This window comes from Hippopotamus amphibius, chromosome 6 (assembly GCF_030028045.1).
Source record: "Hippopotamus amphibius kiboko isolate mHipAmp2 chromosome 6, mHipAmp2.hap2, whole genome shotgun sequence".
Taxonomy (NCBI): Eukaryota; Metazoa; Chordata; class Mammalia; order Artiodactyla; family Hippopotamidae; genus Hippopotamus; species Hippopotamus amphibius.
Genome location: NC_080191.1, coordinates 39,071,040 through 39,090,996, shown reverse-complemented (window position 1 = coordinate 39,090,996; position 19,957 = coordinate 39,071,040). Strand labels below are relative to the sequence as shown.

Sequence of the window (19,957 nt, the reverse complement as noted above, 5' to 3'; positions counted from 1 at the left end):
TGCATTATCTACAGCAGGTTTTGTACCGGTGAAGTCCTGGTCGTTTTTGTTGGCTACCCCTCAGCTCTCTAGGCTCTAAACCAAGGACCACATGAATGAACTGCAAAGCTTAAAGTATTTATTATTTGGCACAAAGAAGTTTGTTGATGACCAAGAAAGAATAGCTAATGATGGAGAAGAAAACCTCACGAATGTGTAGTTTTACAATAGAGTGGAGAAAGCGTTTCAAGAGCGATGGCAGGTCAGCTCTCTCAAGTGCTGCTGTTCGGTTAGGGTAACTGAGGATTCAGAGTTGACCACTGAATTTAACAATGTGTAGGGCATAGGTGACCTCAGATGAGAGCTGTGCTGGTGAAATAGTGCAGGTGGAAGCAGGATAAAGTGGGCTCAAAAGACACTGGGAGGAGAGTGACTGGAGATAGCAAGTGGAGACAACTCTTTCTAGGAGTCAAGTGAGATCATAGCTGCCAGTGGATGTGGCATGAATGAGAGGTTTGCAGGTTGGTTGGTTGGTTTTTAAGATGGCAGCAATAGGATTGATGGGAAAGTGTTGACAGTGAGAGGGAGGAAATTGCTGGCCTGATGTCTTTGAGCTAGGCAGCGAGGAATGGGATAAGGTGCACACATGGGGCGGTCAGCTCTCGCTAAGCATGGATGGGTCCTCCCCAACCACAGGAGAGATGTCCGTGCACACATTGCTGCATGTGGTGGTGGGTAGGGTCAGAGGAGATTGTGGAAATGTCTTCTGATTGTTCCTGTTGTCTCAGTGATCTAGAAATAAAGTCACTGGTGGAGAATGACAGTGTGTGAAGAGATATGAGAAGTTGGAGGAGAGAGGAGGAAGTATGACTTAGTCTTCCAGGAGCTGGAGAAATGAGGCAGGCGTGCTCTGCAGTCAAGAATTTAAAGTGAAATAAGTCAGCACAGGTGACTCTTTTTTGATCCCATGTTCAGCTTCATGGGACAGGTTGAGGTTTTGTCAGGTAAGTGTGACTACAGTAGGAGGGAAGAGGACTGAGGATAAATGCAAGAAACCAGTGACAAATGATTGTCCGTGGAGTCTAAGCTAGGGAAGAGGAAAGCGAAGACATGAGGTATGTGAGGGGCAGTGGAAAAGTGGTAGGATCACTAAAATGGGGGTCTTAGAAGGAGAGAGCTCTAAAGGTAGCAAGTGGTGATCAGAGTGAGACCTGGAATGGAGATTATAGAGAAGCTGCAGTTATTGATAATGACAGGTTTGGGATGTGACCACAGAAGTGGATGGCTCAGAAAGTGTCACAAGCAAAGTCTTTGAAAAACATGTGTTCAAGGAATTGAGAGGCCTGGGTAACAGAGGGTCAGCAACTGGATATTGAAATCGCCAATACATGTAATAGTAGAAGCATTGAAAAGCGCATCAGTAGATCAGGGCTAAAATATTCAAGGAATCAGAAGAAAAGATATCTGTGGATGTCTACAGCAAGAGGGTTTAGAGCATGAGCTCTAAAACTGAAAGTTGGCAGGGAGGAGGGGGAGACGATGGCCACCCATCCTGCAAGCTGACACCTGTTCCACCCCCAGGAGGACTGTCACCTCTGGAGAAAGCTGCCGGGACCCTCAGGGAGCCTAGGTTTCAGTACAGAAGGAGGAAGATGATGGGCACCAAGCAGATGACGGTTTTCAGTTCTCTGTATTCACCCTAAACCACAGTTCAGATGCTTGCTTGGTACTGAGTTGGCCGTCACAGAATGCAAGCTGGGTGACAGTACTTTCGGGGGATACCAGGTAGAACTGAAGTGCATTGTAATGAAGATAAGTTTCTTTTCTTCAAGTTGTTGTGTATTGTTTGGATCATCTGAGAAACAGTATCACTAAAAGAAAAATTCAGCCTTACCCATGTACTATTAATATTAACCTTTGAATAGTGAACATGTTTAATCTTACCTTGCAGAAAATCTAGTGATTTGTGCAGCTCAGTTACTAGAGCATCTGCAGCTGTTTAACAGTTTTGTGTGTGTGTTTTATTTTAAAGATAGCATAGAAGCCAACGTGGAAAATGCCGAGGTGCATGTCCAGCAAGCAAACCAGCAGCTGTCAAGGGCGGCAGACTATCAGGTAATATTAACTGTGCTAAATTGTCTTATAACAGACTTTTAAACATGTGTGTGTGTGTGTATATATATATATATCAACTGAAGTTTAAAGGCTGGAAACGTTAAAATTTAACATCCCATGGAAGACAAGCCAGAAATATGCCAGTCAGCTAAAACTGGGGTTAGCCTGTCTATTCTCAGGGTTGAACCAGTGTTGTGTCCACAGAGATGGGAAGTTTAGTCTTGAGCGGAGCAGGGGACAACTGCAGTCTTTGCTGACGGCTTCTGGTCTCTGATGTCATTTTGACATTTTGATCCAGAAACCTCTTTGATAGTGGTTCCCCTTCATTTCTCACTGTTCCCTTCTATCTTTCTTTTTTGTCAATGATACTCTGGACTAAAGAGACAAAGATCCTTGTCCCAGAAAGATCTCTTCAGGTCCTGTGAAAATTATATTAGCTTAAAGTGTCCTTGACCAGTGGGGATCCTGTCAGCATTCAGTGGAGCCCTCCCCAGGAAGGAACTTACTTCTTAAGTGAGTCAGGTTAGTATAGGGAATCCATAGGTGTGAGTCAAATATAAACATACGTAAAGGACTACAAATGTTAGCACCATGAACTATTAAGATATTTAATATGTAGATCTTTGTTTAACAAAGATAAGCCCAGGCTTTTTGGGAACCCCTAAATACCACCCTAGCATTTAATTTCCCTTTTAAAACTTCATTTTTTTGTTGATGTAGTTGTTCATAATTATTTTCTCAGAACCTTGTTACCTTCTTATAAAATTTCTAAGATATTGTCAGCATCCACGGTATTTTTAATTGCTTTTCACTTTTTTCACTGATTTTAGAAGTGCCCTTTGGTTTCAATGCCATTTTTTCCACTGGACAAATCAGTTCATATTCAGTGCTATGTCAAGAACAATGAAGCCGTGCTCACCAACAGCGTAACTTGCGTTTACTGTTCTTTGTGCATGAGATTCAGGTGTGCAACTCAGCAGAGTTAATGGTGATGATTGTAGGTATCATTCATGACTAGTTGAACACACGCACACACAGTAATCTGTCAATGCCAACAGTTACAGCTGCTCAGTGTTTAACAGGATTCATCAGTGACTGGGATTCCATGGAATTTCATTTTACTTTTGGGTTTTAGGGGGATGCACACATATCCCTAAGTTTTACTTTTCCTCTTCCTTATGGAAAGGAAAGCCTGCAGCCACCTTGGGGAAAAGGAACACACGTCTTCCCAAGCTGTACTTCTAGAGCCAGAGCTGACCCCATCCTTAATCCCACGAGCCCTGGAGGGATGAGGAAAGAGCCACGCAACACAAGGGCTGTTTCCCAGTAGTTCCACTTGGCAGCCTTGATGTTACACTTATGCCTCTGCAAAATACAGTGCAGTGCTTCTAAATAGTTTGGATGAACCATGAGCATAAAGGAAGGCAGTAAATGTTCTCATCACCAGGACACTCCAGGGTCTTGCCACCCCACGCTGGAGAGGGTGCCCCAGGGTAAAAAGATACTCTAGTGGAACAGCTGTCATTGCTCTTGAAGGCATGTTACACATGGATCTGCAGTAATAGCCAGGTGGAGTCTGGGGAAAAACCAGGACATGATGAGATTGAAACTTGAACCTAGAGACTGTCATACAGAGTGAAGTAACTCAGAAAGAGAAAAACAAATATTGTATACTAACGCATATGTGTGGAATCTAGAAAAATTGTATATATAGATGAGCCAGTTTGCAAGGCAGAAATAGAGACAGAGATGTAGAGAACAAACGTATGGACACCAAGGGGGGAAGGTGGTGGGAGGGGGCAGGGGGGCGTGAATTGGGAGATTGGGGTTGACATATATATGCTACTTTGTATAAAATAGATAACTAGTAAAAAAATAATAAAAAACAAAAAATTGAACTATGTTTAATATGAGGAGTATTCTGTTGAAAAATCAGATGGCCTTGTGGTATACTGGAACGTATTAGAAGTTTTCAGGATAATTTCAGAATCAGTAACATATCTTTTTTCTAAATTTTATGCTACTTCTAGTTGACACAAAGTAAATTTACAAATTTTTCTACTTTGTAAGAAAAAGGATTCCTGCATGTTGCTGTGAGATACACAAGCCATTAGAAAAATAGAGAAATCTACAGCGGGGCCAGGAACGAAGAATGGAGCAAAACTCTTAACCTTTAGACTGTAAATGACTGTATTAGAATTTTTTTAGCTCTTTGTTTTTTATTTTTTATTTGTATGTTGAAATTTTTAATGCAATTTCCACTCATATTCAGGGATGGGAGTGATTTGGAAAACTAACAAGTCTACTTTAGGAAACATTGCCAAACATTTACATTTGCTGATATTGTCAGAGAACTCATTTTGAAGAGCAATTTTTTTATAAAAGTTTAAAATTTGATGTTTTTAAGATGTTTTTTGTTTTCAAACATAGGTAAACTCTGTTGCTTAAGTTAGTGATATTTATGTCTCTGTATCTTTTTTTAATTAAGCCTAACCACACACCTAGAAAAAGTACCAACAGCCGTTGAATAATTACCCCCTGAATTACACCATTAATTCAAGAAGAATATTTTTCAAAAGCATAATGCTGTATGTATTGAAAAGCATATAGCCCCAAATTTGAGGGCAATAAATTACTATTGATTTTACTCTAGAAATGAACCAGATGATTTTCACGTGCTATAGAGATGTTCCACTGCATCGGTAAACGTGTTTTTTGTCTTTGCATCTGCAGCGCAAATCCAGGAAAACCCTGTGCATCATCATTTTTATCCTTGTTATCGGAGTTGTGATTGTCGGTCTCATCATATGGGGAGTGAAAGGCTAAGGTTGTAAAGGAGCACACTGTTGCACTACATTATGTAAATTATGTAGGAAGAGTCCTTTCATTATGGTGGGTTTTTTTTTTTTATATTATTATTATTATTTGAAACCTGTTGCCTAAAGGATGTTTCCCATACTTTGTTATTTTCATTTGGGGGGAAGTTTTCTTTGGATTACATCTGGTGTTTTCTAATATTGAAAGTTTTTCTAAACATCACTGCTGGTGTAACTTTGATGCTTTTCGATCTAATAATCTGTTAAGTTTTTGCCCACATTGTATATGCCATTCACTTATAATTTATTTATCCTGTTGACTTAGTTTTTGGAATGAGTAAATTTACAGCTGTGTGTATATTCTGTGTACATCTCTCTGTCACAGTGTACCATGTACTCAACGTTTGTGTCACTTCAATTACAAATCTTTAATTTTGATTTGGGCCAGCAGAGGAGATATTGTCAATAACTTTTAAAATTAACATGTATGTTTGTCTTTGGTGTTTTGTTTTTTTCTGGTTCACAGCAGCACAAATTGTCTATTTAACTTTTACTGTTTTTCTCTTAAGACCCTTGCTTATTCTGAATGAAACCAGTGAATAACTTCCTATTATATCTCTTACTCCTAATGTATATATAGTAAACATTTGCTGTAGATTGCCTAGGAAAATACTAAGGGTAGATTGTTTTTATATAGATTCTGAGTCTGACATTTGTTTACAGGGGATTGTGTGGTCACTATAAATGTTTAATGTGATTTGAAGGAAGAGTATAAGAAATCAGTACCTATTGTGTTAGAATTCTAAAGATCCCAACTTGTTATTCTGCTATGTATTTCCACAGCTGTTATGATGGAAAATTACCTCCCCTTTTGTCCTATAGAATAATGATTACATTTGTATTCTTGGGTCAAGATTGCTTTTGGGAAGTACCTTTCCCACAGTTACTGTCTTTGAACACCTAACCCTTAAAATTCTGTTTCCCTTGCATACCATTTTGTACCATCCTTCATTAGAAAAGGAATTGGATGTTTGCCAATTAACTCGCCTTTTTTTAATCAATGTTGTTTTAATGCACTAATCCTGAATACTGTAAGATTATCTTAGGTTATAGTTTGTATTTTATAATATTCTTACATAGCGGTTTGATAGTGCAGGCAATGTTTTACATGGCAAGCTATGAGACCTCAGATGGGAACAGATAAACTATTAAGTAACTAAGTAAATTGTATCTTTGCAACCAAAATAAAGATGATTTTGAAAGTGTCTGGATAGTTTTATTTCAGGAGAACTCTGCTTCCGTGGGACTTGATACTTACCTCACACTTTTGCCACCGTGCTACCCGAAATCTCAGCAGAGGAGATGTAACCACGTAGCTGCCATTCTGCATCTTGCTGGAGCACCGGCTTACTTTATTTTGGCACTCTTAAAAGGTTTTGCCACTAATGCGTAGAGGCTGCTTTGCTTGTCATCAAAACTCAATTTTTTCCACAAAAGAGACTGTAGAAAACTATTTTGTGAGTGAATGATTAGAAGCGTTGAGACTCTGTTCACTGGAATCAGCTTGCTTTAGTGAACAGGATGGGTGATGCAGTGGGGAGAGTTGATACAAACAATACCTGTTCTGAAGTCAGCACAAGCCATCAGGCCTGCTGGAACATGGTCTTTCTTTGTAAGTGCACAGAGAAGTGTGGTCTTTCATGTGATAAGCCAGTCTCTTAGGACTATCTAAGACTCCCAGCGGCTGCCACAAATCAGCCTAATTTTCTGCCATGATTATACTGGATAAAATGTTTGTTCTTATACAGGCAAATGCATCTACTTCTGTTTATTTCATGGTGAGTTCCAAGTGCTTAATTTGGGGGACATGAGTTTAGTACCTTAATATAAAATATAACATTTTATAAATTATTTTGACTGAGACACAGATCAGTGATTGAAAACAGAAGCTCTAGTTGTTTGTAGTCTTTTAAGAAATTTATTAACTTAAGGGAAAAATTTACACAAAATATTTGGAGCTCAAAGAGTAGTCTTGATTAGAAAAATTAAAATGAAAAACTGTACGGTAGCCAAATTTTAAAAATTGTAAACAAAGTTTTCCTTTAGGCGAGTTTTAGAATCTCTTTGAAAGGGTAGTGCTTGCTTTCATGACTGTCAGCATATCTGAATCTGTTTGAGTTGAACTGAGTCTCATACTGAAGAAGTTTCTTTATCGAGCGACACATATTGTTTATTTTAGTGTGTTCTGAGGACATACTTGAATGACTCAGACTGAGATTAACCAGCCTCTTTGCTTAAATTGAATGAAGGGTTTGGCTGTTGTATTGGTCATTAAATATTATTAAAGTGTTTTGGTTTTTCACCGTGATTAGTGGTAGAAGAATAGCTGGTGCCAGTTCAACGTAATGCAGCTTTTTTCAGTAGGCATGGGAGCAACTCTTAAAAAAAACCATAGGTATGGACACAGATGGAGCTTGATCGGAGGCGGCAGACCATGGAGGCAGCCTCTGCAGTCAGGCCCACGGAGCGCGCTGGGTGCCAGCAGCTGTATCTGTGGTGTTCACCGAGAACACTGCACCTTGAAGAGGCTGCCACTGGGTCCTTCTTCAGGGTCTTCACTGCTTTTGTTAAAAAATAGTAAAATCTTACATACAAAAAAATCATGTTTTGAATACTGACCTAGACAAATTTATAATGAAAAAAGAAATGACTTTTGAAGGCTTGTTGTTCCACAGAATTAATCTGTGGTTTAAACAAGGAAAAGGCAGAGTCGTTTCTCTAGTTGGTATGATTTTTATTTGTTTCTTCATGTAGAAAAAGGAATGTCACAATAAAAGATAAAAGCTGTATAAAGAAAAAAAAAGTCATTGTCCACCTTTATAGTGAAGAGCAATTCACAAGGGTAACTTATTCAGCATTTATTTTTTGAAAAAATTGACTGTGTTTTTTACACATGATCAGGTTACTGCAATAAAAAATTAAATTTCAGAAGGAGATGAAGAGAGTTGTTTGGGCAAGTTATGAGTTAAATGACATTTTTAGTTCATTTAAATATGATGAAAATTTCTCATTAGTGGGAATGAATATCATTAGGCATCCTTCTTTCCTGGGGAGGAAAAAGTTTGCATATTTTCATGATTCACTTAAGAAAACAAAAAACTGACCTCTGGCTCCCAGACCTCTTCAGTACACCAGAAGATCTGAGCATCTTGACCTTGTATTTCTCAGCAAGAAAGTACACTTAGCAAGATTGGCACCCCCAAGAGCCTGAAGGTGTTACACTGGACCACTTCCAGGACAGAATGCATCCCATCTCTGCTTAATGACTGTCCGTACATAGTTCATCAGTCAGTGAAGATGAAACCATTTCCCCCACTTTTTTAGGCATCTGTGTCCTCAAAATACTGTCACACAGGAAGTAGAGAAATTGCCCTATGTAAGCCTGCAGGTTCACTTTTCTTCATTTCAGCTGGGTTTAACAAAGTCAATAGACTCAGTGAAGCATCATCTCTTTCACTAAGTTAAGACATGTAGGAAACCTGTTTTTCTCTTAATGCTAAATGAAACTTTTAACCTTTCTATCCTGTTTCAGTCAGGAAAACAACCACTTGATGATGTAAGTGTAAAGGGTTTCAGTGTGGGGAGTTAGAAGCTTCCACCAAGCTTCAGAAGGGCAGGCGGAGGGAAGGTGAGTCCGCAGGACTGCCCTGGGTAGATCTTGGGAGCTAGCTGGCCCAGGAGCCTGTGAGAACCTGGAAGCATCCAGGAAGCTCCTGTCACTTCAGCCTGCAGCACGGACGCAGTGAGTCTCAAGGAACTGTCACCAGCTCTCTGTTGATAGCACCCAAGCCGGTGACCCATGAGAGCTCTTGAAGCTGCTGTGACGCCCATGTCCACAGCCAGCACACGCTTCACCTGAATGGCCTCCGCGGGAGGGTGGCCGCCCGCTTCTCTGCCTCCTGAGTCCCTTAAAAATGCCTCTCATTGGGCCACGCTGACTTAGAACCAGAAGGCGAGGGAGGTTCTGGAAAATGTATTTCTGGCTTCCCTGCAGTACAAAGGACATTACAGAAGGAGGGGACCATGTTGAGGGGACAGCAGACAACCCAGCACAGTGGTGAAACGCTGATAGATGGAAAGAGCACGCACAATGTGAAGCAGAAAGCCTCACAGAATTTTCTTCTACTAGGGCTACTTTGGTGGGGGGGAAAAGGAAAATTAGCAGCACTGCTTCTAAGTGGTAAACAAGTCCATTTTCCCAACCAGAACAAAGTTTCTGTATTATATATACTCTGTGGCCCCAGTACCTAGCAGTTTCCTCCCTTTCGCCCTCCCTAGTTGCTCAATAAATATTTGTGTACTTAATTTGGCATTTATATTGTGCCAGGCTGCTACGTGCCTGGGCACAGAGGGTATTAGACTGAACCAAAAGAATGTGGTCCCTGCCCTCGAGGAGCTTATATTTTGGTATTAGGCCGGTAAAAAGCACTTGATGTTAGGAAGAAAATGGTGGGTGGGAGAGGAGAGAGGTAAGGGAAAAACAGAATGAATGAGGATGAATTCATCATTCTTTGGACCACCTACATCTGGGGACCACTCATTCCTAAGGACTGACTCCCTGTTTATCCTATTCCCTCATTACCAAGTAACTGAATTTCATTCTCTTTTCTCAGTTAACAGTGATAATGTCCAAAGAGTAGCTACTAATTTGAAACTTGATCTCTATGCATTGTCTCCAGAAAAGAACCTTCTATCTTTTGGTGACAGCATCTGGATTCAGAGCTAGGATGTCCTGATAGTCAGGACTGACATTTATATGACTTATGCAAAATTATTATTCCCGATGGGGGAAGAGCATTGGAAAGAGAGGAAAGAGCTAAGGGGATTTTGGAATCTGTTTCTTCAGAATGCACTCAAAGCCAGTGCACTGTGCATGCTCCCAGTAAAATGTCCCTTAAAACATTTTTAATTTAACCCTCCCTATCCCTTGGCAATTTTATTTTATTTTATTTTATTTTATTTTATTTTGGTATCAGAAGGGAATAAAGAACACCCTCAATAACTCACATTAACCCATTTTCTCCTGATTTAAATACTGTTTCAATTTCAATTTTAATCCTTTACTTTGGCAATCCTTTGGTTAACATGAAAATCGTGAATATTATGAAATCTTTTCTCCAAATAATTCTAATTTTAAGTACAGAAGTAGAACTAAATAACTGACACACTAAATAGATTTTTATAGACCCTGTTGCTTCTGGCAGATTTTTAAGAGGTTGGTCACTTAATTACTCAGAGTGGGATTCCTGTAGGTTTTGTGTAGTGATGGCATTTCTGCTTAAAATTTAAGCGGTGGAAGGCAAAACCAGATTTCCTGTGCAGTCGTTACATGCATAACACCCTTACTTGTTTTTGAAGAAGTCTGCTAAAACTGAACTGAGTCTTTAAATAAACTTGAAAGGGCATTAATTCCCACTTTGGCAAACCCAAAGTACAAATTTTTAAGTGTTTACTGTAAGTACCGTTATACAGTAGTTACTAACTCCAAAATCTCTTAGCATTGGTGGAAAACTTAGAAATGCAGTTATTTACCCTCAGTAAAGATTTAGTGATACTAGTTTTTGTTTCTAGTGCCTTCTGGAAGTTTCATATCAACTATTTAATGGTACATCTGAAATACTGAGGCCAGACCAGGATAAAAGGAACCAAGTTTACATCTCTAGAAACTGAAGATTTAGCCAAGAGTAACATACAAGCTTCTAGTAACTTGCATAGCGGAAGACCTAATCATGAAAAGCTTTCGGGTCCAAGCTGATCCTTCTGTCAATAATGATTCTAAAAACAAAAAACCAATTATAATTTAGTAGAGAATATTTCATTGTCTTTCCAAACCAGGTGCTATGATCATTTTACGTTCGTTTAAAGGTATACCCAACCACATTCAGCCTCTTTCCAGTGCCAAATTTGATGTGTTATCCTCCCTAAAGGTTACCATGATTTTAACATTTATTATTTTGTGGTGGGGTATATACCAAAGTTTAGTAAGATAATCATCATATATCATTTAAAATAGTTCTACCTATACAATAGATATTATTTGTTCTAAATTAGGGCTACCCTGTTGCCTCTGTCTTTTCCTGATCTATGATCAAACATTTTCTTAGTAATTTAGAATTTTCTATGTTGTAGTAAACTTTTCTCAAGCCTGGGATGGAGGCAACTGACCAATACTTTCCTTTGGGATGGCATGGACATTTAAAATAGCCCATTCTCTATAAAATATAAAATATGTTTAATGCTAATATTTGAAATTAAACTTTTATTTTGAGGTAACTGTAGACTCACATGCAGTTGTAAGAAATAACACAGAGTTCCCTCTCATGTGTCTTTCACTGAGTTTCCCAGTATGGTAACATGTTGCAAAACTATAATAGTACAAGATTACAAATAAGATATTGTCATTAATACAGTCAAGATGTAGAACTTTTTCATTCAGGACATTCAAGCACAAAGACCCCTCCAATTGCCCTTTTGTAGCCACACCCACTCTCCTCCCCTGCAAGCCCTCTTCTTCACCCTTGGCAACCATAATCTGTGCTTATTTGGTACCTGTGTTTCTTTGTTGGTGTGTTTCTTCATATCTTCCCCTCCCCCTTTTTTATCTTCAAGTTTATTGAGTCTTTCTTTCATTCTGCTACTGAGCACATCAATTAAGTGTTTCATTTTGGTTGCTACATTTTGCAGTTCTAAAATTTCTGGTCCTTTACAGAAAAAAAAAAGTTTGCTGACCTCTGGAGTTTAAAGCTGTGATACAGTCAAATGTTAATTACATTTAAAAAAAAAAGACACAACTTTGGTGAAACTGATTAAGAAGAAAATAGAAGAGATATAAAAATATTAGGAATGAAAATGGAGATAAAAAACAGCAAAGCTTTAAAAATATAAGAGGATATTATAAACAACAGATTAAATGAATAACATGAAAAATGCAAATTACAGAAATCAACTAAGAAAGAAGTAGATGATTGCTGCTTCTGATGGTATGATTCACTAGGTACACAATGATCCTTCTGCTAAAATAAAAATAGTTATTGGAAAAAGTTCAACACACATATTTAGTTCATTTCTTGGCTCCTTGGGAAGCAAGATAATCACCCAGGACTATTACAAATGAAAGTGAGTTAAACCCAGAGTAGCTGGGAAATAGGAAAAGGCTGTGATTCTGAGACTAAGTTATGGATTCCAAGCAAAGTAAAGAGGCTGAACCTAAGACTCCTGCATAAAGCCAGGAGTTTTTTAATGTATGAAAGTGGTCCCAGGTCAATGGACTCTGATGGTTACTCTAAGAAATGTATAAAAATCCTCACTTAAGAAGAGCCTCCCTAATTAATACTTCTAGATTAATTAATCAAACACACAAGTAAACAAGCCATTTCGATTGAGAAACAAAAGATTTACTCAAGGAATTCAGATATTGAAATTAGCAGAAATTGAAGAACTATTATGAAATGCTTAAAGAAATAACTGAATTAAAATGAATATGTAATGACATGAGAAAAAAAGGCATATATTAAGAACCAAACAGAACTTAAGTATGAAATATAGTTACTGAAATATATAACTCAATGAATTGTTTAAGAGCAAATTGGTCACAGCTAAAGGAGCAATTAGTTAACTGAGAGAACATATTTTAGAAAGGACAGATGAGATAGAAAATTGTGAATGACAGGTGATGAGACCTGAAGGATTGAATGAGAAGATCTAATATGTGTCTAATCAGAGTCTCAGAGAGAGAGAATAGAAAAAAATGGAAAAGGTGATTGCTGAGAAATTTCCAGAACTAATCAAAAACATGAATCCACATATACAAGAAACAAAATGTATATCAAGCAGGATAGGTAAAAAGAAACCAGTGTAGTTTCTTTATAAGGAAGCTACAGAACAACAAAGACAGATCTTAAAAGCAGCCAGAATAACTAAACATCTCACGTACAAAGGAATGACAAATTGAAGTGCAACTTTTCAGTGCCAAAAGTTAAAGCCAAAAGACAGTAGACTAACATCTTTAAGGTGCTAAGTGAAAATAACTGTCAATCTAGAATGAGTGCCCAGTGAAATTATCTTTCAAGAACAACTAGGGCAAAAGACATTCAATTTAGTTTTTTTTTCAAAAGGAGAATTTATGACCAATAAACTTTCATTTAAAGAATAAGGTTAAATTAAGAGCAGAGAGAAATGACTAAAAAGAGGCAAGAAGGAATGACAAGCTAAGAAGGAAAATGTTAAAAGAACGTTTTTATGACCTCTAATTAGGGAAAATTTTCTTAGAAAATATACGAGACACTAACCATAATCTACATAAAGACAACCACTTTTTATTTAGAACCTCTTTGGAAATAGTACTGCTAACTAAGAAACCCTCAAAACCAATCACCTAATCAATGTCTAGTTAAAATCTAAATCTCTCCACTATACAACAGGTGGCATCTTAGGGTCCCTTCCTTAAAAACAAGAGCATGGTGTCAAATGTAACTAAATTTTTTTTCCAAACCAATTTAAAAGAGCTTTTCTTTAAATCTTAAGAGAAAAGGAATGATTTCTAACACGTTATATTCATCAGTTTTTCATTGCCATATTGAAAATAGAAATTACATTGTCAGTATGTCTTAGTTGCCTACCCAGAATCCATGCAACTCTCACCAGTTCTTAATGGTCTCAGACTTTCCTTTGGAATATACTTTCTCCTCACTTGGATAGCAGCCATGTGCTTTGGATGGAACTGACTGCAACCTAACTCCAGGGGTGGTGGGCACTACTTTAGATAAATCAGTCAGCCCATCCCATTCCTTTTGCCTTAGTGATTTGTTCGGGGATGGGCAGAAACCCATTCTAAACAATCAGCTCAAGGATTACTCTCCTCCAAACTGTAATCTAGTCTGGGGAATATGTGGGTTGCGGTGTATTGGATATGAAGCCAGACACTAATGCAACATTTAAATACCAGGAAGAATGATACAGCTTCAAGACAAAGACGTGAAGCTGGGTGGAGTTATTCATTTATTTATTCAATAAGAATTTGCTGAGTGCTTAATTAATACTGGTCCCTGTGGAAAAGCAAAATCTTAGCAAATTTTGACATTGGGGACAACGAAATTGTTTATAGTTTCCACAATTAATTAGAAACATCTCTTAAAACTTTATCCTTATATCTAGGAAGACTTGCTTTTCCAATCAGGAGTTTTAGTTCCAGAAAAAGAACAAGACAATGAAAACGTTGTATGAAAGGTTTCTTTCAAACTTTTCTCAATCAACAGTTTTTACCCCAATCATCGTGATGCTGTGAGGCTTCAGAAACACAAGTGACTCTGTGTTCAGACCAAGTACTTGGCTTTAGGAAGATGAATGATCAGACCTACTCACCATATGATTATAAGGGTCAGGTAGTTTAAAAAGAAATTACAATCTGAATTGAACCAAGGATGAACAGTGTTGCTATTGAGCTTCAAAGCCCAGCTAATAAGCATAACCTTGTAAAGAGAGGTTAGTGTTTGGGAAACTGCATGTTCTTGCAGAAGGGCAAAGCTTTGGCAATATAAATAGTTGTGAGTGTGCTCGCTTTCATCTTTGTTGCCTTAACCCTCTGTGGTTAGTTTTTGTATCCAGGGCTGGATTGAGAATTTTAGAAACTCCAAATACTAAAAAAGGTTGTGATGACAACCCCATATGTAATTCAAAAGAAAGTTTATATTTTTAAAAGTTCATAGAACCTAAATGCTGAAATTAAAATGACTTTTTCTACATTTTCTTATTTTGAAATTCTGCATAAATTCATCGCAGTTAAACGTTCTTAGTAATTTCTGGTTCATCTGCTTTGCTGGTGTCTTAAGCACTTACTTAACCTGTTGGGTAATAATTCAGCATCAATTGCATTACAAATGTCTATTAATTTTTCCATAATTTTCAAAATATAGACAGAGGGGAACAGTATTATTTCAGAGAGGGATTTGATCACTCACAGCAAACAGAATCCTTTTGATTTGGGGTACTCTAGAATTTTTTCCTGATCAGTTCTAGTAAGGAACAACCATTAATCCCAAATATATTACATAATGACAAAGTAATATGGACTTCAGAAAAACAAAGCAGGTCTTATTTTGGTACTGTGCAGTGTTTGGTTTAGATTAAGCATGGTTGGAGGAGACACTTAGGTGTGTAAGGATCACTGAGATTCATGGGTCAGGGCTTTTGCTGATTTGCTTTTCCAAGACTTGGTAGTAATGTGCCTCAGAGAACTAGGGTGAGGTTAGCCAGTCATTTTGACTAAATAAAGAAGAATGCTTAAAGGTCTACTTTTTCCTAATCCCCAAAGTTATTTATGATTTGTAAAGCAGTATGACAAACTTAAAAAAAATTGTATTAAGAGAAAATGAAAAGACCAAAATCTCCCACTTAATGATTTCAATATGACATTCATATTCCTTTTTTTTTTTTTAATGTAAAAAACTTCCTCAAGCTCTGTGGAACAGAGCAAAGAGAAATTGACTCCTTTCTCTTGGGTTAATCACTAACTGGAAAACATTTGTCATATCAAGATCTTAAAGCAAGAATAAATATTGCCCTCACTGAGGAAAACAAAAAACCTCAGTCACATTATCTTTCAATACTTTTAATTTAACTTTTGTTTCTCTGCTTATGACTATTTCCAAATTATCTAAATTTAATGATGCATTTTTTTAATATAATGATAATACTGTTTGGAAAACAATATTCTTTTTTATTGAAATGTAATTATTGAGGAGAAAGAGATACACACAACACAGGCAAGAACATACTACAGTGGCACAGTTTTATCTGTTGGATAGCACTTAAATCACTGTTTAACGTGTGGTGCTTTCTTTGGGTCATCAATTATACTAAGTTATCTTGGACTCTTAGCTTCTTTGCCCTTGTTACTCCTTTAAAACTATTGGGGTACTGTTGGGAAAGCAGTTAACAGAGAGAGGAAAAATGGCCTTTCTATCAATAGCAATGTTTTAAGGGGACAAAGCTAAGTAGTCATTTTCATTTAAATTATAATCTGCAACTAGAGGCTGTCAAAAAGAATGAGAACACTATAATTGAATCACAATACTTCTTAGTTTAATCAACATTCTATCACCTATTCTGTAGGTCTCTACCTTTTAACCAGAAGAGTTTCCTTTTATAATGACTCTCTTCAGCTGATATTGAGTTCAGTCCCACAGATGAAACCACCAAAGCGAGAACCCATGCCCCTTTCTCCTTATAAAAGCCATCATAATGTAAGAAAACTGCACTGAGCAGGTTAAACAGGCAAGGGCGACTTTATTAAAGACTGTTAGGAGAGAGAGATTGAACTCACCTCCATTGAAACAAAAGGTAGGAGAATTTTTAAGCACTGAGGTGAGCTGGCGAAAAGTACTGTTGGGCATTAGTGGTGAGGTTGGTCAGTGCCATTAGACCATCTCTGTTTGCTAATTGGTGCTTATTGAGGTTAGTTTCCTACCTTTACACAAAGTCAGGAGATAAGGGTGCAATGATTATGTTTCAGTGGGATGGCTCCCAGGTCCTTGGTATTAAAAACATAACACTGGAAGGCAAGGTTGGTTTAACTTCTAAAAACAATTAATGTAATATACCATATTAGTTGAATAAAGCAAAAAACCCACATGATCATCTTAATAGATTCACAAAATTCATTTGACAAATGAATTTTGTGAATCTATTAAGGAGGCTTTGTACATTGATTTCCACTATTCTCAGGGTATACACTCAATGATACATGAGCAAAAATTCATTTTGTAATCATATTTGTAGGAGTTAACATAACCTTCCCACAACACTTCCTAGGTTTCTCTGGAATACCTCAAAAATATTCTGACTATCCAGACACCTACACAACATGAAACACCCTTTCTTTAATAGGCTCATTCATCTCATTAACAGCAGTTATATTAATAATTTTCATTATTTGAGAAGAATTCGCCTCAAACGAGAAGTCCTAACAGTAGAACTAACTACTACTAATTTAGAGTGATTAAACGGCTGTCCCCCACCATATCACACATTTGAAGAGCCTACATACGTAAACCTAAAATAATCAAAACAAGAGAGGAAGGAGTCGAACCCTCTCCTATTGCTTTCAAGCCAACATCATAACCACTATGTCTCTCTCCATAAATGAGATATCAGTAAAAATTACATATCTTTGTCAAAGTTAAATTACAGGTGAAAGTCCCGTATGTCTCCATGGCATATCCTCTTCAATTAGGATTTCAAGATGCAGTATCACCCATTATAGAAGAACTATTGCACTTCCATGACCACACACTAATAATCGTGTTTCTAATTAGCTCCCTAGTTCTTTATATTATCACATTAATACTAACCACTAAATTAACACACACCAACACCATGAATGCACAAGAAGTAGAAACCGTCTGAACAACCTTACCAGCCATTATCCTGATCCTAATCGTATTACCATCACTGTGAATCCTCTATATAATAGACAAAATAAACAACCCCTCTCTAACCGTAAAAACCATGGGTCACCAATGTTACCGAAGCTATGAATATACAGACTATGAGGACCTCAACTTTGATTCTTATATAATCCCAACATCAGACCTAAAACCAGGAGAATTACGACTACTAGAAGTAGACAACCGAGTTGTACTGCCCGTAGACGTAACAATCCGAATATTAGTTTCCTCAGAAGACGTACTACACTCCTGAGCCGTACCTTCCTTAGGCCTAAAAACAGATGCAATTCCGGGATGGTTAAATCAAACAACCTTAATATCAACACGACCTGGATTATTCTACGGACAGTGCTCTGAAATCTGCGGCTCCAACCACAGTTTTATGCCTATTGTCCTAGAACTAGTCCCACTCATTCACGCTAAAACTCTCAACAAACTAGGAAGAGAAAGGAACTTCTTCAACCTGCTAAATGCATCTTCAGAAAACTCAAAGCTAACACCATCTACAGTGGTAAAAGATTAAATGCTTTGCCACTGAAATTAAAAATAAGATAAAGATGCCTATACTCATCACTCCTATTTAACATTGTACTGGTGTTTATAGCCATTGCAATTGGGAAAAAATAAAAAATAAAAGGCATCTAGATGGGAAGTGAAGGGAATTCCCTGGCAGTCCAGGGGTTAGGACTCCATGCTCTCACTTCCGAGGGCCCGCGTTTGATCCCTGGTCGGAGAACTAAGATCCAGCAAGCCATGGCAGCGTGGCCAAAAAAAATAGATGGGAAATAAAGCAGTGAAACTGTCATTACTTGAAGATGACATGACCATTTACGTAGAAAGTTAGATGGAATCTACAAAAAAGCTACTAGAACTACTGAGTTTTGCAAAGTTGGAGGATACAGAATCAATAAACAAAATCAATTGTATATATATATATTAGCAATGAAGATTCTGCAAATAAAACTAAGAAAATAATTTCATTCACATTAGCATCAAAAAGAGTAAATACTTAGGAATAAATTTAACAAAAGATATACAGAAGATAGTTTTACTCTGAAAACTATAAAATATTGCTGAGAGAAGTGAAAGATATCCAAATAAATGGAGATATATTTTGTGTTTATTGATTGAAAGGTCAATATTGCAAGATGGCAATTATCTCCAAATGTATCTATAAATTCAATGCAATCTCTGTCAAAATAACAGTTGAAATTTTTGTAGAAATTGACAAGCTGATCCTAAAATTTATGTGAAAATGCAAAAGTCATGGAGTAGCCAAAACATTTTGAAAAAGAAAAATAACATTGGTGGACTTCTACCTGATTTCAAAGCTTACTATGAAGGCACAGTAATCAAGACAATGTGAATGTGATATTGGCACAAGAATGGACATATAGATCAGTGGAAGAGACTTGAGAGTCCTGATATAAATTATTACATTTTTGGTCAATTGACAATTAATTTAAACTTCATCAAAATTAAAAACATTTCTGTCTTCTGCATCTGTCCCCACAGGGTCAGCCCTTGCTAAGTCACAGTCTGAATGGGAACCAGACAACAACTTGTGTTGGACAGACTAGTGCAAGGTGGATGGGCCTTCTTTAGGAACAAGAACACAAAATTATGAATACAAAAATAAGCTATGAAAGTGAGTATTTAGAATGAGAAAACAAATCACAAAAAATTACTATTTTTTAAAAAGCAAATAGCACAAACATCACAAAATCTTTCAAAGTTAGGTGATGATGCTGGTGTTGATTATGACAATAATCTGCCTAACACTTCATTAACAATTTTTTTCCTACATTTTTGGGCTGCACACACTTTGATTATCTCTTCATATGAAATTTTTTTTTTTTACTTTTTCTAGAAAGACTAGAAATATAATTCAATCTTTCGTCTCTCATGATTGATGGGAACTGAGTGATCAGAAAGCTTTCTTGCAATTTCTGCATTCGCTACTGTTAATGCCACATCTGAGTTTCTGTCTCAGGCAGTGGTTGAAAAATTATAAGAAAACTCCAGCCTGTTGATATCACTGGGTATGGACCCTGATAACCCCTTGCCACAGCAGATGGTCCAATTTGGTTATGTTTTTGCTATTCCCTCTTCCCAGTGGACAATACCTGAGATGATGGACAGAAACTATTCCTGAATCCTGGGTCATAGTTGCCCATAAGCAGGGAGACATCTCCTTGGGGTCAGAGATAGGGTCCAGAGGCCTGAGGTTATATCTGGAGTCCCAGGATGACAGGGTAGTATTCCTGGCAGCCTGCTAGTACCACTGCAGTCCCAGTACTACCATCAGAGGGTACCACCACGTGGTTACCAGGCTGAGCAGTGCTTCCTGCTTCGTGTTCATGGCTAGGGCCACTCCTTCTTCTCTAGTCATCCAGAGAACACAGCAAGCCTTAGAACGGGTACAGTGAGAGGCCCTAAAGATTAAGATTTATGAACAATGTGGTAAATCTGTAAATCTACATCTGACCACAGCTGACATCTTTCTGGAGGGTATGTTTGTACATTGCCAAGCAGATCCTCAAA

General features: G+C 37.5%; 1 protein-coding gene and 1 pseudogene across 7 annotated transcripts in view; both read left to right on the top strand.

The window, feature by feature from the left end:
* The window catches only part of STX7 (syntaxin 7), a 47,364-nt gene extending 41,189 nt beyond the window's left edge, over nt 1-6,175 (top strand). For 3 of the 7 annotated variants that reach the window (XM_057737655.1, XM_057737656.1, XM_057737654.1), the window contains 2 exons: nt 2,012-2,094; nt 2,925-6,175. In XM_057737655.1, coding sequence (XP_057593638.1) covers nt 2,012-2,094; nt 2,925-3,080 — 239 coding nt within the window. In that variant the 3' untranslated portion in view covers nt 3,081-6,175. Of the gene's footprint in view, nt 1-2,011; nt 2,095-2,924 lie in introns of those variants that run through there. The other 4 variants (XR_009054191.1, XM_057737657.1, XM_057737658.1 and 1 more) reach the window with 4 other exon arrangements.
* Nucleotides 6,176-17,177: 11,002 nt separating this feature from the next.
* On the top strand, nt 17,178-17,936 carry LOC130854883 (cytochrome c oxidase subunit 2-like; annotated as a pseudogene).
* The last annotated feature ends 2,021 nt before the right edge of the window (nt 17,937-19,957 follow it).